Below are 18,992 nucleotides of genomic sequence, written 5' to 3'. Positions count from 1 at the left end.
CACAGAGCGGGGAAGTAACTTGGCCAAGGTCACCCAGCAGGCAAGTGGCAGGATAAAACCCAGGTCTGCTGAGTCACACTCCAGTGTGCTCTCCCCTAGGCCATACTGCCTTTAGGGGCAAAGAATGTTAACTCTCATGGGGGATGAGACAGAGACTGGAAGGCAGGCTCTTGGAGGGTAAAAGAAGGATCAGACTCTTCTGTTTTAAAATACATGGAGCTTGATTCTTCTCACCTTTACCATAGGTGAAAATGAGGATTTCAAACAGTGTAAAGGAGATTGGAGTCAGGCAGACAGACTGGTAAATGGTTCAGTCTCCATATGGATCCTGTTACTGATTTGGGATCCAAACTGAATTGATTTATTGTAAAGGAATCATATCTGTTCTCCTTGTACATTATATGTAATTTATGCTGCTCAGGATAAGCCATGCCCTAAGTGAAGCCTAATGATACGTTCTCTGCTGTTGTAGCAAATGAGCAGAGTGCCCGTTTGATAATTAAACAAATGTGATCATGATAAACCCACAACCACTGGTGGTGGATTTTCCTTGTGCACCAAGAGCTCAATCCAGGGAATCGGACACAAAACCCCCTTTGCTTTCTGAACTGCTGCTTTTTAAAAAACACGCACATGCTCACAAGCATGGCACAAACAGACACAAAGAGCGTGGGAACTGCACCTTCACTGGACAGATGAAATCTTAATGCTGTTATTACTCTGGTCTTTGCAGCTACCCTTCCAACATCACGAAATCATATTCAGTTTCTCCCAAGGAGTGGATAAAGGGTTAGGTGGAAGTCATCAAGGCACCCCAAAAATGGAAGAAGTGTGGAAATGTAAGAAGTTTAGAGAAAAGGGATGAAAGCTGAAAAATTATCATCTTCTATACTTTCCGCAGTATGCATCCGATGAAGTGAGCTGTAGCTCACGAAAGCTTATGCTCAAATAAATTGGTTAGTCTCTAAGGTGCCACAAGTACTCCTTTTCTTTTTGCGAATACAGACTAACATGGCTGTTACTCTGAAACCCATCAGATTTCAAACCCTGCAGGGGGTTGGGGGTGCTTTGATCTGGGGGATTTGTGCAGACTCAGATCTTGAAGTGAATTTGAGGCTGTGGAGATTTTTAAGGGTGAGAATGAAAGTGTGGTGGGGACTGCCGACCTGAGAAAATTTCGGGAAACCCCTTTCTTTTTCTGGATCCGTGGCAGGTCTGAATGGAGTGAAATGCAAGCTGGACTGAACCTTATAGTGTTTATTAGAGAAATTACACAGTCTACTTCAGATTCGTCATAAAAAAAATAAAACCGCTTTCAACAGGGGCATTAAACATAAACGAACAATATATACATGTCCATTCCGTACTCCAGCAGCTGCAGGGGCTAGTCCATTTCCTCCTCTCTTTGGGCCCTGTATTCCTTTATGCTTGCCTGCAAATGAGATCAAATGACCAATGTCAATGCTGTATGTTTGATCAATTAAAACACAGCCACACCCTTGTCCACGCCTGAGGAGCTTTGAGAGGCTCTCTGGTTCTGAACTTACTGTCCTGGGCAGAATAAAACATAAAAGGGCAACATTTTAATGTGGCTGAGGCTCCTCCTTGAAAAGACCGAAGGGTGGGGAGGGTAACTGATGAGCTTTAGGCAGTGATGAGCTGCCAAAAGATGAAGAACCAGTTCCTTCAGTCGCTCTGGGTGTTCGGCAGCACTTCGGTGGCAGGGCCTTCAGTCACTCCGGGTCTTCGGCGGCACTGAAGGACAGGCCGCCGAAGTGGCACCGAAGATCCGGGTGAGTAAAAATTAAAAAGGGATTCTCAGGGGAGCCTCCCCAGCCGAGAGCTCAGGTGGGCCGGACAGGACGGTCCCGCAGGCTGGATGTGGCCCGCAGGCCGGAGTTTGCCCACCCCTTTAACAACCGGTTCTAAACCAGCTTCAAAATTTAACAACTGGTTCGTGCGAACCGGCTCCAGCTCACCACTGGCTTTAGGTGCTCTGAGAAATGGTTGCGTTTTATTTCTGATCATAACCTTGGATCACTGTAAGGGAGGTGAGGCAGCGCCCCCAGGAGTAGCCCCCAGATCAGCCTGCCTAGAGACACAGATGCTTTACAGATTACAGCAGCATGTTTGAAAGAGAACAAATTCAGAGCCCATTTTTGCCCCCATTGAGGTCCCTGCCACTGCATCAGGCCATTCCTTCAAAGAGCACAGGTCCACATTCGTTAGGGTTGGGGGGAGCAGATTACTGATCCCAAATTTATTCTGCAGCATCCAGATTCCATATGCACCACTCACACCCAAGCCACCCTTCACACTGGCATTCTTACGCCCCTGCCACACCAAATTGTCTCTATGATGCACTAGCTGCTCTCTACCACAAGCAGGATTACTGAGCCTCAGGTGGCTTTCCAAATCCTATCCCCCTGGTATGGTAGAAAAAACATCTCTTCCAAGATGACGGTGAAACCCCTTGGATATGGAATGCAGATTTGTGCATTCTCTGCTCTTTACTCTACACTGCAGTAAAATGTAACAAACAGGGTGAAATAGCAGTATTTTGCATTTACCTTGTATAGCAACTTTCATCTGAGGCTCCCAAAGCACTCTACAAACACTGCTTGCTTCTCAGAACCCCCCTTTCAGAGGCAGGTGAAGTGTCACTTTAGAGATGGGGAAACCGAGTCACACAGAGGAGAAGTGACTTCCCCAAGGTCACACAGCGATTCAGTGTCAAAGCTGGTCAGAGAGACCAAGTCTGCTGACTCCCAGTTCCACTTCTCTAACTACTACAACTGGCTGCATCCAAATATGTGCAGATCTTGCAAGAGGAGCGAGGAGGGGATCAGTTAGATAACGGCTGCAGCCATGGACATGTTAGTACCTCTGTCAGTCAATCAGTGCAGCCAGCTATTTCTCTCCTTTGCCGACCACAGAGAGGATCCCAGAGTCATTCTACCATGAAGCAGTGACCTCACCTCAAACTTGCTGAGCACGTGCTGGCAGACATCCACCAGTTCTGTCAGTCCTCTCCGGAATGGCTCAATGGCCAGGAGCCCCCCTTCAGAAAAGGAGAAGCATTCGCATAAAGTGTGGCTGGCTCCAGTATGGGATACGGGGCCCTTCCCCTCCTAGCCCAGCTCAGTAGTGACCAACCATCATACACCTCTTTGGTGGCTCCTGTGATAAGGTGAGGATCTTAGGCCAGCGTTCACATCATGCTCCCTCCTACTCTCATCAGCAGTCTGAGAAGAGCATACAAGGGCCATGGAGGCTTGAACTGGTGTCTCAGAGACCCAAGTCCAGGCTGAAGCCCTTTGGCAGGGGACAGCGTAGGGGAAGGTTGCCCTGCAGTTTGTGCTGTGGACAGACTTAAGGCTCCACTCTCTGGGGCCAGCAATCCAGCACTTTGCAGCACTGCTAAATTCTTCAAAAAATTAAAAAGCCATCTAGCACAACTTGGCCATTTCCAGTGGCTCTGCTCTTCTATGCAACCAACACTCAAGGCCACTGGAGAGGGGACCTGTGAGCTGGGAACCAAGTTAGAGGCTCGGGCTGGGTTTTTCAAACTATTCAGAGCGTCAGATGCTGTGGGACAATTGTGAGATAGGTATGGAAATGGAGCAGATCTTTGGCCTTGCTCTTGCAACGGCAGATGCAGTCCCAGGCAAGTCCTGCAGGCTGCCCTTTGGTGTGGACATCAGGATAGGATCGGGGGAATGCGGAGTACAGCATCCAGAGGGCACCCTGCTGCATAGAGCACTTCCGGTGCTATTCACCCCAGGAATTAGCAATATCTGGCCATCGAGTTGTATAACAGACTGGATCTGTTGTTTAGTGTATAATGTAACAAGCTTTGGGTGACGATCTAACGCAAAGGGGGCATCCGGGAGCTAACCAGGGGGTGATGCCTGGTGGGATGCCCAGTGCTGAGTGAGGCTTTGGGACCACAACTCCCCAAGCTTGCTGTTTACTACAGAGGCCACGTCTGGGATCTGCACTGGGGGATGACAGAGACCAGCTCTATCACTGCTACTCAAGATGCACTGATCATGGATGGTGATAGCAACTGCCCAGTAGAATGGTGGAACGAAGGACATGCAGAGGGAGGGAGGGGGCTGGCTGATCCATGGTTTCAGGGCCTGACATGGCAAGGGACAGCTGTCCAAGGAAGCCCAGCTGCATTCCTACCTCTGGTCTGGATCCGGAAGTTGATTTTGCTTTCAGATGGGTGTGTGATGCTGTAACCACAAAACTCCACTTCAGAGCTACAAGGAGAGACAGAAGCAGGAAGCACAAATGGGCTCTCAAAATCAGCAGCAAGCCAACTGCAGACACTCTCATGTGTAGGGAACCTCTGAAGCAAGCAGACCTGCACTGCGTGATGGTCCCACATGTTTCAAAAGCAATCACTTCCCATCACCCACAGCTCCCTGAGACAGACATGCAGAGGGGAAGGTGTACTTCTGCGGGGTGGGCTGGATCCTGAAGTGGATGGGGTATGGAGCAAGATAAACATCCCCTGCCTCTTCTATGTTGTGGATGGATTTCACGGCTGCCCAGACCCAAACCTGGGACCAGTCGAGTGGTTGCCCTGGCTTTAGCAGTTGAAAGGAAGCACGGCCTAAAGGTTACAGCACTGGTTTGCTGATGGTGATTTATCATGAGCAGCTTACAAGACTATCACAATTTGTCCTTTAAAATTATCAAATGAAAACCCCCCTCCATGAATACTTCTAGAGCTGGAACTCATGACAAGAAGTTCCTCATAAATATTCACTACTGGATAGTTTGGATAGGGTCATGTAGGTCATGAGATACTATTCTTTTGACTGCATAAGCATACGAATCAGGCTCCCAGTGCGGATATTTGTGTTTGCAAGTTCAAAATGAGATTCTCTAATTCTCACTTGAACACTGACTGTTTCCACTCCCAGGCCTGACAGTAAACTTGTTCCCAAAGGGGCAGATATGCAGTCAAAGTGCATTTGTTTAAAGAACCCAAGTAGGGAGATTTGTAATATTCACCCAGCTTCAGGAGTGCCAGAGCTGCTAGATCAGAAGTCAAGGGATAAGAAACATAGCCCTAAGGTGGTACCAGTTATCACAGGGACTCAACTTACTTTTTCATGATCATGTAACGGAGGGAGTTGCCGAGTGTGTGGTCCTCATCATGTAACACAAATGTGACACAGTTTCCATCTGTCCCATCTGCCTGGACCTGTCAGACACAGGAAAGCAAGAGGAGCACAAAAATTATATCTCCAGATGATTTAAGCTCCTCCTGAAGTAACTAAGGCCAGGCCTATACTAGAAAAATGACTCAGTTCTGATGACTGGTGTCAGCAACAGACTCACCCACCCATGGTCTGACTGTAAGCATAGACCTGGACAACTAGGTTCATCATTGTTCATCTATGTTCATCACTGTGTTAGAAAACAGTGGTTGAGACTTGCCAAGAGCTTGTTTTTGGAGAAATGCCACAGCTGGAGTATGGGCCCACCACATAAATCTGGAGGGAAAAAAATATAAAGCCAGAGCCTTCCTCTTAGAACCCAGGGATTTCTCGGCTGCCAGATAGACGAAGGCTAGATATACTGCATGATAGAAAAGTTAGGAATTATTATTATATATACAGTCAAAGGATTAGTATTATCCTAGGTTCTGATCCTTCCATTTCTTGCACACCCAAAGGTCCCAGCCTTCCAAGGGAATTTTGGGAGCATGAGTACAAGATTCCACCCTCAACGACCTTTAATACCAAGCCATTTCTCGGATCTCTTTCACCGGGAGTCACATTCCAGACTCAACAATAACTATCTGAGTCTGTGGAAACTGGCACCTTGAGTGTAACAAGACTGTGCTTTTTTTCACTCAAGAGAGGGGGGAAATAGTCCCAGCATCTATTGCTGCTGGACGAGTTGTAGGGATACCAGCCAGGATCCATTGTGGGGAGAAAAAGGAGAATATCTAGGAATAATGGGTGAAATAAAAAGCAATAAGCAGTGAGGTGAGATGACAGGAAAAGCTTCCTAAAGGAAAAAGTTTGTTGAAAGGAGTCAGGCCAAGTCTACACTTACAAGCGTACAGCGGCACAGCTGCACCAATACCATTGTGCCACTGTCAGAGCGCTCATGTAGCCACGTTATGCCGATGGGAGAGACCTCTCTCATCAACAACAAGCAGCAGAAGCTATGGTGGTGGGAGAGCTGGCGGCCACTTCTGGGACCACACTGAGCCAGGGTAGTCAGGGAGCCTGCCTTAGCCCCAGGCCCTGCTTGCGCCACTGACTGGACTTTTAACTTTTACAACAGGCTTGCACTAGCAAAGTCAGTACAAACTGAAATTTCATACAGACAATGACTTGTTTATACTGCTCTATACACTGAAATGTAAGTACAATATTTATATTCCAATTGATAATTTTATAATTATATGGTAGAAATGAGAAAGTCAGCAATTTTTCAGTAACAGTGTGCTGTGACACTTTTGTATTTTTATGTCTAATTTTGTAAGCAAGCAGTTTTTAAGTCATCACCTTGGTTTTCTCTGCATTGATTTCCATGCCATATTTTGCAGAGGTTTCATCCAATCGTTTCACAAGGTTGGCAAGTTCATCTTCACTGCCTGCCAGGCCATCAATGTCGTCAGCGAACCGAAGATTTGAGATTGTTCGCCCCTCAATGCTGACTGTCCATATGTGATCTTCTAGGGTATCAGTCATTATAAGCTCCAAGTAGATGTTGAACAGTGTGGGTGAAAGAAGGCAGCCTTGGTGCGAAACCACTCTCCTATTGTGCCATTGACGAGAACTGCACGGCTGGCCTTGGCATACAGTTGTTTAATGGTAAGAATAAGCTTGCGACCAACATTGTACTTCTTCATAGTTGCCCAGAGAGCTTCGTGCCGTACTCTGTCAAATGCCTTCTTGAAGTCAACAAAGACATGGTAGATGTCCTGCTGGTGTTGTAAGTACTTCTCACATAGAACATGAAGGTTGAAAATCGGTTCTGTGGTACTTGTTCCAGCACAAAAGCCAGCCTGTTCTTCAGCAATGATATTCTCCGCTTGTGGCTTCAATCTGTTCAATATGACTTTCAACAACACTTTGCTGGGATGGCTAACTAAGCTTATGGTCCAGTAATTTTGACACAATTGCAGGTTGCCTTTCTTTGGCAGAGTGATGATTAGTGACTGTGTCCACGTGAAGGGCCACTCACCGGTCTGCCGGATCTTGCTGCAGATCTATTGACAACATCCCAGCCGAAATTATGAAATTCGGAGGAGCACATTTATTACTATTTGTCCTCCGAATTTCATCAATTCGGCTGGGATGTTGTCAATACCTGTAGCCTTTCTGTTCTTGAGTGATTTCACAGCTGTCTCCACTTCTTCACTTAGAATTGGAAAGTCATCCTCCTCTGTTGAATCTGGGCTGTCTAAGCTGATGACAAAAAATGTGATGGGATCAGCTCACCTATCACTGTCAGTGGACTAGAGCTGGAGACAGTGAAATAGTTCAAGTATTTGGGGGCAATCATCACTGATGAAGGATCCAAGGCAGAAATTCGGGCAAGAACTACACAAACCACAGCAGCAGTGGCAAAGCTAAAGCCAATTTGGAGGAATAAGAACATCTTCCTGGAATCCAAACTGAAACTGCTGCATGCATTGGTCACCTCCATTTTTCTGTATGCATGCAAGACACGGACCCTGACGGAAAATACAGGTAGTAGAGATGAGATACTTCCATAAAATCCTGGGCATCTCCTACTTCGACCACGTCACTAATGAAGAGATCTGCAACATCATCACCCAATGCGCTGAGTCATATGAAGACCTCCTGATGACCGTGAAGAAGTGCAAGCTGAAGTGGTACAGCCATGTAACAAGATCATCTTGGCTACCCAAGATCATCCTCCAAAGCACAGTACAGCAGAAAAGAGGAAGAGGTAGACAGAAGAAGAGATGGATTGACAACATAAAAGAGTGGACAGGAATGGACTTTGCAGAGACTCAAGCACTGACACACAATCATCAGGGGTGGAGACATTTGGTTCATTGCTCATCAATGATAGTGCCCCAACGACCAATGCGGTTATGGGAGTGATGATGATGAGTTTTTAAGTGAAGTGAAACTTGGGGGTACACAAGACAAATCAGACTCCTAAAGGGGTACAGTTGTCTGGAAAGGTTGAGAGCCACTGCTCTAGGTGAAATCCTACCCTATTGAAATGAATGTGAATTTCACCAGTGACTTCAATAGGATCAAGATATCACTCCAGTAATACCACCACCTAGCTCTTACCTAGCGTTTTCATCAGCAGATCTCAAAGTGTTTTTCAAAGCAGGTCAGTATCGTTATCACCATTATATATGGGGAAACCGAGGCACAGGGCAGTGACATGACTTGTCCAAGGAGTCAGAGTGAGCCAGTGGCAGAGCTGGGTCTCCCAGGTCCCCGTTCAGTGCTCTATTCACGAGGCCACACTGCCTCCGTGTCTGTCACGGAGATCAAGTCAGCACTAGGAGTTAAAAAAACAGCAGTTCCATTTTAAAATCCTGTTTGTCCAGCATTTAGATCAGCTCTTGATATCTGGTCTTAGCTGAAGGGTCTCAGGCTGGGAGAACATCTTGATAATTCTGTGGCTAAGGCATTAGATCTGGGTTCAGTGCCAAGCTTTGCTCCAGACTCCTTGTCTGACACTGGGCAAATAATTTAACCCTCTGGGCCTCAGTTCCCTGTTGGTGACATGCTGCTTTTCTCTCCCATCCCATTGTGAGCTCTTTGGGGCAGGATCTCACTCTGTGCCCACGACATTGGGGCCCTGATCTTGGTTGGGCCATCTAAGCCCTTCTTCTGCCTGTCAGGCCCCACATTGGTTTCCTTCAACTTCTCAGGAAAGAGCAGGTTGAGGGGTGTGTGCAATAGGCTGATGAAGGAGGTGGTTATTTACAGGGGTGGGGTCACGAAGGGTAGTTTAAACGGGCTCATACGCCCTGAGAGAGGGGAGAGCAGGCAAGTGGGATTTTCTTCTTTAGTCTGATGCCATTTTAATGGCTACCCAAGGAGCTTGGAGCTATGGAAAGATGCTTCTGAGCCTCAACAGACACTAAAGACATCAGTAAATACTTCCTTGCAGACTAGCAAAATAACAACCAGCTCTGGGAACAAACAGGAAGGAGGTGGGTCTAATGTGTGTGGGAGGGGACTGGGAGTTAGTTCACTTGAGTTCTGTTCTCAGCAATGCCACGATCTCACTGAGTGGCATAGGGAAAGTCCCTCATTTCTTGTCTTCTTACTCCCATGGAAATTTTGCCAATGACCACTGTGGGGGAAGGACTTATTCCTTAACCTCTCTCTCTGCACCTCATTTTCCCCATGTGTAGAATTGGGGATGATATTTACCTACCCCACCAAAGGGTTGTGAGGCTTAATTTATTAAAGTGCTTTGAGATCCTAACATGAAAGGGGCTGTAGAAATACAAAGGATTATAACATTAATATAATTATTGTGCCGCATGTAGAATACAGGGATTGCTGGGGCTTTCTGGAGCCAGTCCTTGAATTCTCTAGCAGATCTTGGTAACCCTCCTCATTCTCTGAAATCACTGTCCATGTTCTTTTAAAACTCTGAGCAAATTCCTTGCAGTGTCTGTGCCTGTGCAAAGATGAATGTAACTGCTGAGGGTGTTGCCATGTGATGAGAAGTGAATGGAATTGTGAACTTTCTGTAGCATTTGAGGAACTGGCTGTGGGCAGAAGGTGAAGAGATGAGGGCTTTGTATAGCTCTGGCTCCACATTCAACCTTGAGACCTCACTCCAGTTCTGAGAGAAGAAATGGCTGGGACTGACTGGTCAAATCTAACTATGCAGAAGCTATACTTAGCCCAGGGAGAGGTCAGAAGCTCAGCAGCATTCTGATGGCTGGCAGATTATTTAGATGCTCTGCTGGTTTGGGAGGGAATCCCAATCCCAAACCTGTCCTGTTGGAGCTTTTAGTAATTGGTGTATTGGCAGGAGTCTGACAGACTATATCAGGAGGATTCTGGATCCACTGGTGCGTCATGTCTCTAGGGGCCTGATCCTGCACAGTGTGGCACACCCTCAAGGGTCAATATGTCACAGGATCAGGCCCTCTATGCCCAAATACATGCACATGTGGATTTGGATGTTATCAATAAGGCTACAATTTAGTCATGGTATTTTTAATAAAATTCATGGACAGGTCACGGGCAAAAAACAAAAATTCACAGCCTGTGACCTGTACATGACTTGTATTATAAATACCTCTGACTAAATCTTAGTTGGGGGGCCCCCTGGAAGAGTCCTGCTCTGCGGGACCCCTGGGGGTGCTGCTGCAGGTCCCAAGAGACCGTTACTCTGGGGGTGCCCCCAGGGACCACCCCCAGACTGCTGCCAGAGGCCACTGAGCTGTGGCTGCTCCTGCTACCCTGGGACCACTGCTCAGGCGGTCCCTGGGGCCAGCTGCACCAGCTGCTGCTCGGGCAGTCCCTGGGGCCAGCCACCCGGGGCTGCCCGAGCAGCGGCCATTGCGGCTGGCCCCAGGGCAACTCCAGCAGCGACCAGTGCAGCTGGCTGCAAGGCCACCCAAGCGGCTAGCTGCAGAGCCACTTCAGCAGCGGCCAGTGTGGCTGTCCCCTGGGCCACCTGGCACCCGTGGTCAGCCATACTGACCACTGCAGAATCACAGAGTTCACGGAAAAGAGGGCTGTGTGGCCTAGTGCAGTGCATCACAGGAGACGCACAGGGCAGTCTTCTTAAAGGAGATTGAGAAGGCAACAAACCACACAGCAGACTACAGTGCATTTAGCTTTTCCATCTGTCTAGTGCACTCTGAGAAACCGGTGCACTGATCTGATGGATGACAGCCTATGCAACCACAGAGAACATGCTGTGCCAGACCAGTCTGGTTCCCGGAGACTTGATTTTTCCCTCCTATTTCGCACAGAGATCTCTTTGATACATTTCCGGATCTCCATAGGGATGGAAGGTTTGCCATAGATGATCAGACCACTGGTCCTCCAGCAGTGGCTGTTATCTGATGCTTCAGAGAAGGCAAACAGCATCCCTCCAGTAAAACACCACTTGTGTCATGCTGTATACATAGGGAGGGTTCTGACATGGTCCTGCAGTAATCAGTTTGTGCCCAGAGGCATGAAATTGGATGTCTCTATGTATTTCTAATGTGCCCATCACTGTGGTATGTAGGTGTCAAATTATCCATCCCATTTGAAAATTGTTCTCCATTATCTGACCTGAAAGCCCGATCCCCTTCCTGGTGTAGGGAATTCCACCTGGTGTGCAGCAATATTTTATTTTTCTACATTTACTTGCCATTCATTTCATCCGGTGGCCCCTTGTTCTCAAATTATGGAAAAACAGGAAAAAAGAAGAACTGATCTGTTTTAATGGCAGCTTTCCTAATCGGAAATACATAATCAATCAAATTGCCTCTAGATCCCCAAAGATGTTTCTAAGTGGAGTAATTATTCCAGAAAAAAGTTGCTTTTATTCCGGAAGAGTATCTACACAGGGGAGTTATATTGGCATGGCTATAAAAGAACAAAAAGAAAAGGAGGACTTGTGGCACCTTAAAGACTACCAAATTTATTTGAGCATAGGGCTTTCGTAAGCTACAGCTCACTTCATCGGATGCATTCAGTGGATGAAGTGAGCTGTAGCTCACGAAAGCTTATGCTCAAATAAATTTGTTAGTCTCTAAGGTGCCACAAGTCCTCCTTTTCTTTTTGCGAATACAGACTAACACGGCTGCTACTCTGAAACCTATAAAAGAACAGTTATTCTGCTAAAGCTATGCTGGTCAATTTCCCTGCATAGACAACTCCTTAGAGATGGGAAAGACCCACAAAATTATCCAGGATATCCATACCAAGGGCAGGCTGTAGACCCTGGTCCTGACAGACCATATCTCAGATATTTATTTGCCTCTTCCAGCTAAGCAATCCTAATAGCTGTAATCCCATATCATATAAAAGATCTTTCTGCTTAGAGGGGCTGTAAATTATTTAACCTTGTAAGTGGTACCCACATACTGCAGTGATGGCTACATTAGTGCTGCACATAGAGGGACTAGATTAGCTAGACAGGGTGGTGGCTAGTTTATATTTGGGACACTGGTTTTTATTCATGTTCAATGGGCAATCAGAAGGGTCAATTTATACACAAATTGTTTTGTATGCAAGTACAGGTGGTAACTGGTTAGGGACCCCGGTGCAAGTCTGTCCCTAAATTCCCTGACATCTCTTATATCAAGCAACCCATTTCAGTCCCCTTTTTCTTTTACTGCGTATGGGTCTTTACACTATGGGACATTTCTAGATCAAAGTGTCTGGTTTGCTGTCTAGAGGCCTGATCCTTCTACCCTTTTCCACAATGTGTCAATGGAAGTAGTCATGGTTACTTATGAGGAGATATGCATGATTGGGCATTTTGGTGAAACAATAACTGAACATATTTACATGGTTCCTTTTTAAAACAGGCAATAAATAATAGATACTACTAACAACAATCCATTTGTTTCCCCTGTGCAGCCCCCTCCATTCTCAATAGCCCCTTCCCCATTGATTGGTTGGTTGGCTGGCAACTGGAGACTCTGGAGGAGCTGTCCAGAGAGTAATAATTTACATTGTCTTGGTCTGCTGGACAAACAAGTTCCTTTCAAGCTAGTAAGTGATACAAATCCAGCTATGGTGAACTGTGGTGCCATCTAGTGCATTGGCTGAGAGAGAAAAAAAGTACAAGGAACCTGGTGAAGGAAACAAAAGACGGTGAGGTAATATCGTTTATTGGGCTGACTTCTGTTTGTGAAAGATACAAGCTTTCAAGCTAACACAGAGCTCTCCATCAGGTGAAAGCCTGAAGAAGAGCTCTGTATACGCTCAAAAGCTTGTCTCTTTCACCAACAGAAGTTGGTCCAATAAAAGATATTACCTCACCCACTTTGTCTTGCTAATAACAGGACCAACATGGCTACAACAGCACTGAATCAACTGATGAAGGAAAGGCAGACATAAGAAAAAAGTTTGGGTTCATGGATAGAAAGGCCAGTCTGAAACTCTCACTACAGAGCTGAATAATCTTGCCAATGTGTCGGTTTAAAGGGTGGGAAATCTCTACCACAGAAAGATCTTGCAGCTAACAAAATGATTATCTGAGACTCCTTGGTCCTCATTCCAAAAAATCCCTTTGAAAAATAGGGCCAGTTTTAGAAAATATTGACCCTAGCTTCTAACCTAGCTCCATCTAACATAGCACAGACTTTGCTGTTTATATTCCCTGTGGGACAATCTCAGTGAGCTCAAAACACAGGGCAACACAATGAAATGCTTCAAGAAATTAAAGCAGCAGGCACCTTCTTGGATCTCACTCTTCCATCCATTTCTGAAAATGCCACTTTTGTCTCCTCTCAATTTCTCCCTCCCTCTGCTGTTGGCTTGGGTTTTAACTTGGTACCTGTGTCATTTAGCTCCATGAAAGATATTATACAAAATAAAGTGGTGTCACATCCTGTGGTGCTGACAAGCATTAGATAGGGCTACTGATGTTTCTCTAAAGATCAGGTGTGAAATCTGAACCCAAAAACATCCTCCACCACCTTGTGACAAACACCCTAAACAGCTATGTTCCTAGGTTCGAGAATTCTCTGTGCATACATCCCACACTGCTGCCTGGGGAGGAAGGAAGCCCGCCACAGAATTAGTACTTACTAGGGCTGTCGATTAATCGCAGCTAACGCACGCGATTAACTCAAAAAATTATTCGTGATTAAAAAAATTAATTGCGATTAATTGCAGTTTTAATTGCACTGTTAAACAATAGAATACAAATTGAAATTTATTAAATATTTTGATTTTTGTACAATTTCATATATATTGCATTCAGTGTTATAATTGAAATCAAAGTGTGTATTTCTTATTATAAATATTTGCACTGTAAAAATGATAAACAAAAGAAATAGTATTTTTCAATTCACCTCATACAAGTACTGTAGTGCAATCGCTGTCGTGAAAATGCAACTTACAAATGTAGATTTTTTTGTTACATAACTGCACTCAAAAACAAAACAATGTAAAACTTCAGAGCCTACAAGACCACTCAGTCATACTTCTTGTTCAGCCAATCACTCAGACGAACAAATTTGTTTACATTTGCAGGAGTTAATGCTGCCCGTTTCTTGTTTACACTGTCACCAGAAAGTGAGAACAGGCATTTGCTTGACACTTTTGCAGCTGGCATTGGAAGGTATTTACGAACCAGGTACACTAAACAGAAATCTTAAAAGAGTAACACTCTGATGCGTAAACTACAGAACCTGAACCACCAAAAAAGAAAAACAACCTTGAGCTTGTGGCATCAGACTCAGATAATGAAAATGAACATGCATTGGTCTGTACTGCTTTGGACTGTTATCGAGCAGAACCTGTCATCAGCACGGATCCATGTCTCCTGGAATGGTGGTTGAAGCATGAAGGAACATATGAATCATGAGTGCATCTGCATGTAAATATCTTGCGACGCCGGCTACAACAGTGCCATGTGAATACCCGTTCCCACTTTCAGGAGACATTGTAAACAAGAAATGGGCAGCATTATCTCCTGCGAATGTAAACTAACTTGTTCGTCTGAGCATTTGGATGAACAAGAAGTAGGACTGAGTGGACTTGCAACCTCTAACATTTTACATTGTTTTATTTTTGAATGCAGGCTTTTTTGTACATAATTCTACATTTGTAAGTTCAACTTTCATGATAAAGAGATTGCACTACAGTACTTGTATTAGGCAAATTGAAAAATACTTTTTCTTTTGTTTTTTTACAGTGTAAATACTTGTAATAAAAAAATATAAAGTAAGGACTGTACATTTTGTATTCTGTGTTGTAACTGAAATCAATATATTTGAAAATGTAAAAAACACCCAAAAATATTTAAATAAATGTATTCTATTATTTTTTTTAATCACATGATTAATCACGATTCATTTTTTTTAATTGCTTGACAGCCCTAGTACTTACCCCTTCTATCTATCTCAGGCACCATACGGACCTTTCACTGCAGCATCTGAGCACCTTACAGTCTTGAATATAGTTATGCTCCTAACGCCCTGGGAAGTAGGGCAGCGCTATTATCCTTATTGTACAGATGCGGAATTGTGGTCCAGAGAGACTAAGCAACTGGCCCAAGGTCACACAGGGAGTCTGTAAAAGAGCAGGGAACTGAACCTAGCTCGCCCAAGTCCTAGGCTGGTGCCCTAACCACCATCCTTCCTCAGACATCCCTTAGACTTCACAGCCCACCTGCCATGTAGATGGTCCACTGGATTCAAGCTCTGTATCTCAAGAGAGGGCAAGTGAAGGGGCAAATAATGGCTGCTTGCCATACCACTACCCACCCTCAAATAAAACCAATCCAGGGCTTCACCCAGGATACAACTTCATACTGACCATATCTCTGTTCAGCCTGACCTGGTTCCCTGCCTGCTCTGTGAAACAATGAGAGCAGCAGGGGAGCTCTGGCATCACAAATCCTGAAGAAGCCACACTGCCATGGAGCAGGGCTGTGGAGATGGCAGAAGGGAGTGACTTCTGTGCCAATGCCTGCAGTCTCCAGCAGCTCTCCTATAACCTATACGGTCATCAGGGACCCATGGATTTTTGGAGATGGGGACCTCCTGCCGCTTCTGTGAATCCCTGATAGAAAGATTTCTTGTCTGATGTGTGATTGACCCTTGCAGGAAAACACTGAGCCCATAGTAATTCACTGCTACGCAAGGGACACAATTTTGTCTGCTAAGCAAACTAATCGCCCAGCTATTCCACTGCTGGGCTAGACTGATTATAAAATAATATGCCATACGCCATGCAGCTGGGGTTTCACATACAACTTTCAGTTCGGGCACAATATCCCATTTTTAGAGAACTGTTTAATCTAATGTATTGGGTTTTGGTCAATTGAACCCTCCCTATGAAGGCCTATGCCCTTAATCCTGGTCCCAACTCCCAGTGATATCAATGCCAAAACTCCCCATTCTTTTCAGTGTCATTAGATTCCTAGATTCCAAGGCCAGAAGGGACCATTGTGATCATCTAGTCTCATCTCCAGTATAACATAGGCCAGAGAACTGCACCACAATAATCCCTAGAGCAGAGCTTTCAGAAAAACATCCAATCAAAATTGTCAGTGATGAAGAATCCATCACAACCCTTGGTTGTTCCAATGGTTAATTATTCTCACTGTTAAAAATGTATGCTTTATTTCCAGTCTGAAATTGTCTATTTTTGACATCCAGCCATTATATCATGCTATACCTTTCTCTGGCCAGGTCTACACAACAAACTTACATCAGTGTAACTACGTCACTCAGGGTTGTGAAAACAGTGTGTAGACAGCACTTTGTCAACAGGAGGGCTTCTCCTGTCGACATAGTGAGCTACTGCCTCTTACAGAGGTGGCTTAACTACACTGATGGGAGAAGCTCTCCTGTCAGATAGTAGTGTCTTCACTGAAGCGCTACAGCGGCATTGGTGCAGCTGTGCTGCTTCAGCATTTTAAGTGTAGACCTGCCCTTGGATAGATGGGAGAGCCCATTATTAAATAACCTTCTCTTTGTTAAGCTATATAGATCAAGCACCTTGTGTCTATCACTGTAAAGCAGGTTTTCTAATCCTTTAATCATTCACATGGCTCTTCTCTGAACTCCCTCCAATTTATCAACCTCCTTCTTGACTCCCTTGTCTCCAAACCACACTGCAAATCAAGCATAAACAACACATCTGCTTATCTTCTTTGTTACCAACAGCCAGTACTTAGAACTCCATTATAGAAAGGAGGTTTGCAGCATTAATTGTAATGGAGACTCAAGCTGAATGTGGAGAGATGAAAACTCTGAATGGGATTGGCTGAAGATCAGTAACAGGTTGGTGGCGCCTCTACTGCTCTGTAGCTATGCCACATCTTATCTTCTTCTGAAGGATACACTTGCTTTCTGGCCTCAGTTGCAGGGCACATTTAAGGTCATTTTTAACAGAGCGGTGGGCTGTGGAGGTGAAAGGTCCTAGCAAAACCAGAAGTGTGGCCTTACACTTAAGGAGACTTGAGATCTTATTACTACTGAATATTTATATTGCAGTAGCACTTAGCTTTGACCAAGTTGAGATCCATGGTGCTAGATACTGTACAAATATATTGTGACTGATAATCCGGGCCCTGCTCATCAAAGGGATTTAGGCACCTAATTCCCAATGGGAAATCAATTGGAGTTAGGTGCCTAAATAGCTTTGGGGATCTGTGCCTTACAGGCGAGATGGTGATGAGACAACTAAGTAGGTGGGGGAAGGGGGGGGAACAGCGTTTCCAACTGTCTAGAATCACAAGTGTTTTTCTTAAAGCCCCAGCTTGTAGATTCACATGATTTTGTGAGAACCTATTTTCATTTTAAAAGAAAAGTCAAGTTTTCTAGTGCTCATGGCGGTAGAGAAAGCTTGAAAACATGAGCCCCAAAAGGCTCAAAACCCAGAAAGAAAATAAAAAGAACCCACATTTACTAGATTTTAAAATCGTATGATTTTGGGGAGGAGCTCGACTCATTATGTTTGAAGGGTTGAGGGTGGCAGTACTGGGGTGTGGAGGCTGGGGGGACACAAATAAAACAGCATTTTTGCACAGATCTGGGTGTGAGTCCCAGTTCTGCCCTCAGGCTCCCTGGGGCAATCATCATCCACCCCAGTGCCTCCCCAGCCGCCATCTGCAGAACAGAGACAACGCGTCTTCTCTCTCTGAATCCAGGAACGTAGGTGAGCTCTCAGATATTCCAGCCACGGGAGCCAGATAAAGATCGAGGTAGGCAGAAAACAAGACCACCCATGAAAGCAGTCCCAGGCTCATTGCAGCTGAGGGATTTGGGAACAGCATACCCTGTGGCCTGAGGGCTACAAGGGGAAGCAGTAGGTCACCACATGACTCTTCTGCCACAAGCCTGAGCCCCCCCAGCCTGCCTCCCTAGTACTCTTATCATTCAGCCAGGGAGCACAGCAGGACAGGGAGAACCAGGGAGGCCTGGCCTCCCACACACTCACCATCTCAAGCAGCGGCTTCCTCTCCGCCCCTTCAGCCATTGCTGCCTGGAAGGAATTTCCTCCCTCCTCCGACTCTGCTAAGGGATTCTGGGAGTTGTAGTCCAACCCTAGTGAAGTGAGCAAACAAGGAAGATTTTGGTGTGCTCTGAAATCACTTTCCCGGCATAGCCAGATTGGAGTCTCTCTATATTTGTTGTGTTTCTTAAAGCCCGCAGCTCCTGGGGTCCCGTGATTGCCTGGGATTTCAGCTTTCAGTGTTTTTAAGTAAGTTTCTAGCCCTCTGTTGAAGAGAAAAGATTGGAAATGTGACCTGAGTGTTGCCTAAAGGTTCAAAACCCACTAATGTGGTAATAAAAATGAGTCAAGGCCCCTAAAATCATGAGATTGGCTTCAAAAATCAGTTGGGTTTATTTTTGTTTGCTTTCTGGTGCTGGTACATGTATGGTTCATGCTTTTGAGTTCTTCTGTGCAGCCAAGAAGGCCAGAAATTTACCTTTCTTTAAAATGAAAGTTGAAATTGTCCAGAAATAATCGGATTCCATAATTAAGGTGCTCACATAGTCACCAAATATTGTGCCACACTCACAGTAAAATTGCAAGGAGTGGCAATATTGAAAACCAGAAGTCAAATAAAAAGGTCTCCAAATGTACTATTAAAAACAAACAAAGCAAAACAAAAAACCCTTGTGATTTTTAAGTCAGTCTCATAATTTGGAGGGGCCTGGCTCAAATTTGAACACTTAGGGTTGGTGATGCTGCTCTTGTGGCATGTTAATTCCACTGAGAGGCATTCATAGTAGATGCCAAGGGCCTGTATGACATTGGCTGCCTGGGAGAGATGCAGTGAGAGCAGGATTAGGAAATGAAGATATG

General features: G+C 45.3%; 1 protein-coding gene across 1 annotated transcript; it reads right to left on the bottom strand.

The window, feature by feature from the left end:
- Positions 1–1,242: 1,242 nt before the first annotated feature.
- LOC125642777 (DNA-directed RNA polymerases I and III subunit RPAC2) lies at positions 1,243–18,222 on the bottom strand. Its single transcript, XM_048864554.2, has 5 exons — positions 18,120–18,222; positions 5,124–5,221; positions 4,192–4,268; positions 2,979–3,061; positions 1,243–1,432 (listed from the first exon to the last, which is right to left on the bottom strand). The coding sequence occupies exons 1-5, from the start codon at positions 18,156–18,158 to the stop codon at positions 1,385–1,387; spliced, it is 345 nt and encodes a 114-aa protein (XP_048720511.1). The 5' UTR covers positions 18,159–18,222; the 3' UTR covers positions 1,243–1,384.
- Positions 18,223–18,992: the final 770 nt, after the last annotated feature.

Source organism: Caretta caretta, chromosome 9, assembly GCF_965140235.1.
Source record: "Caretta caretta isolate rCarCar2 chromosome 9, rCarCar1.hap1, whole genome shotgun sequence".
In the NCBI taxonomy this organism is placed as follows: domain Eukaryota; kingdom Metazoa; phylum Chordata; order Testudines; family Cheloniidae; genus Caretta; species Caretta caretta.
Note: the sequence above shows the minus strand (reverse complement) of the source record. Positions and strands in the feature narration are given on the sequence as shown.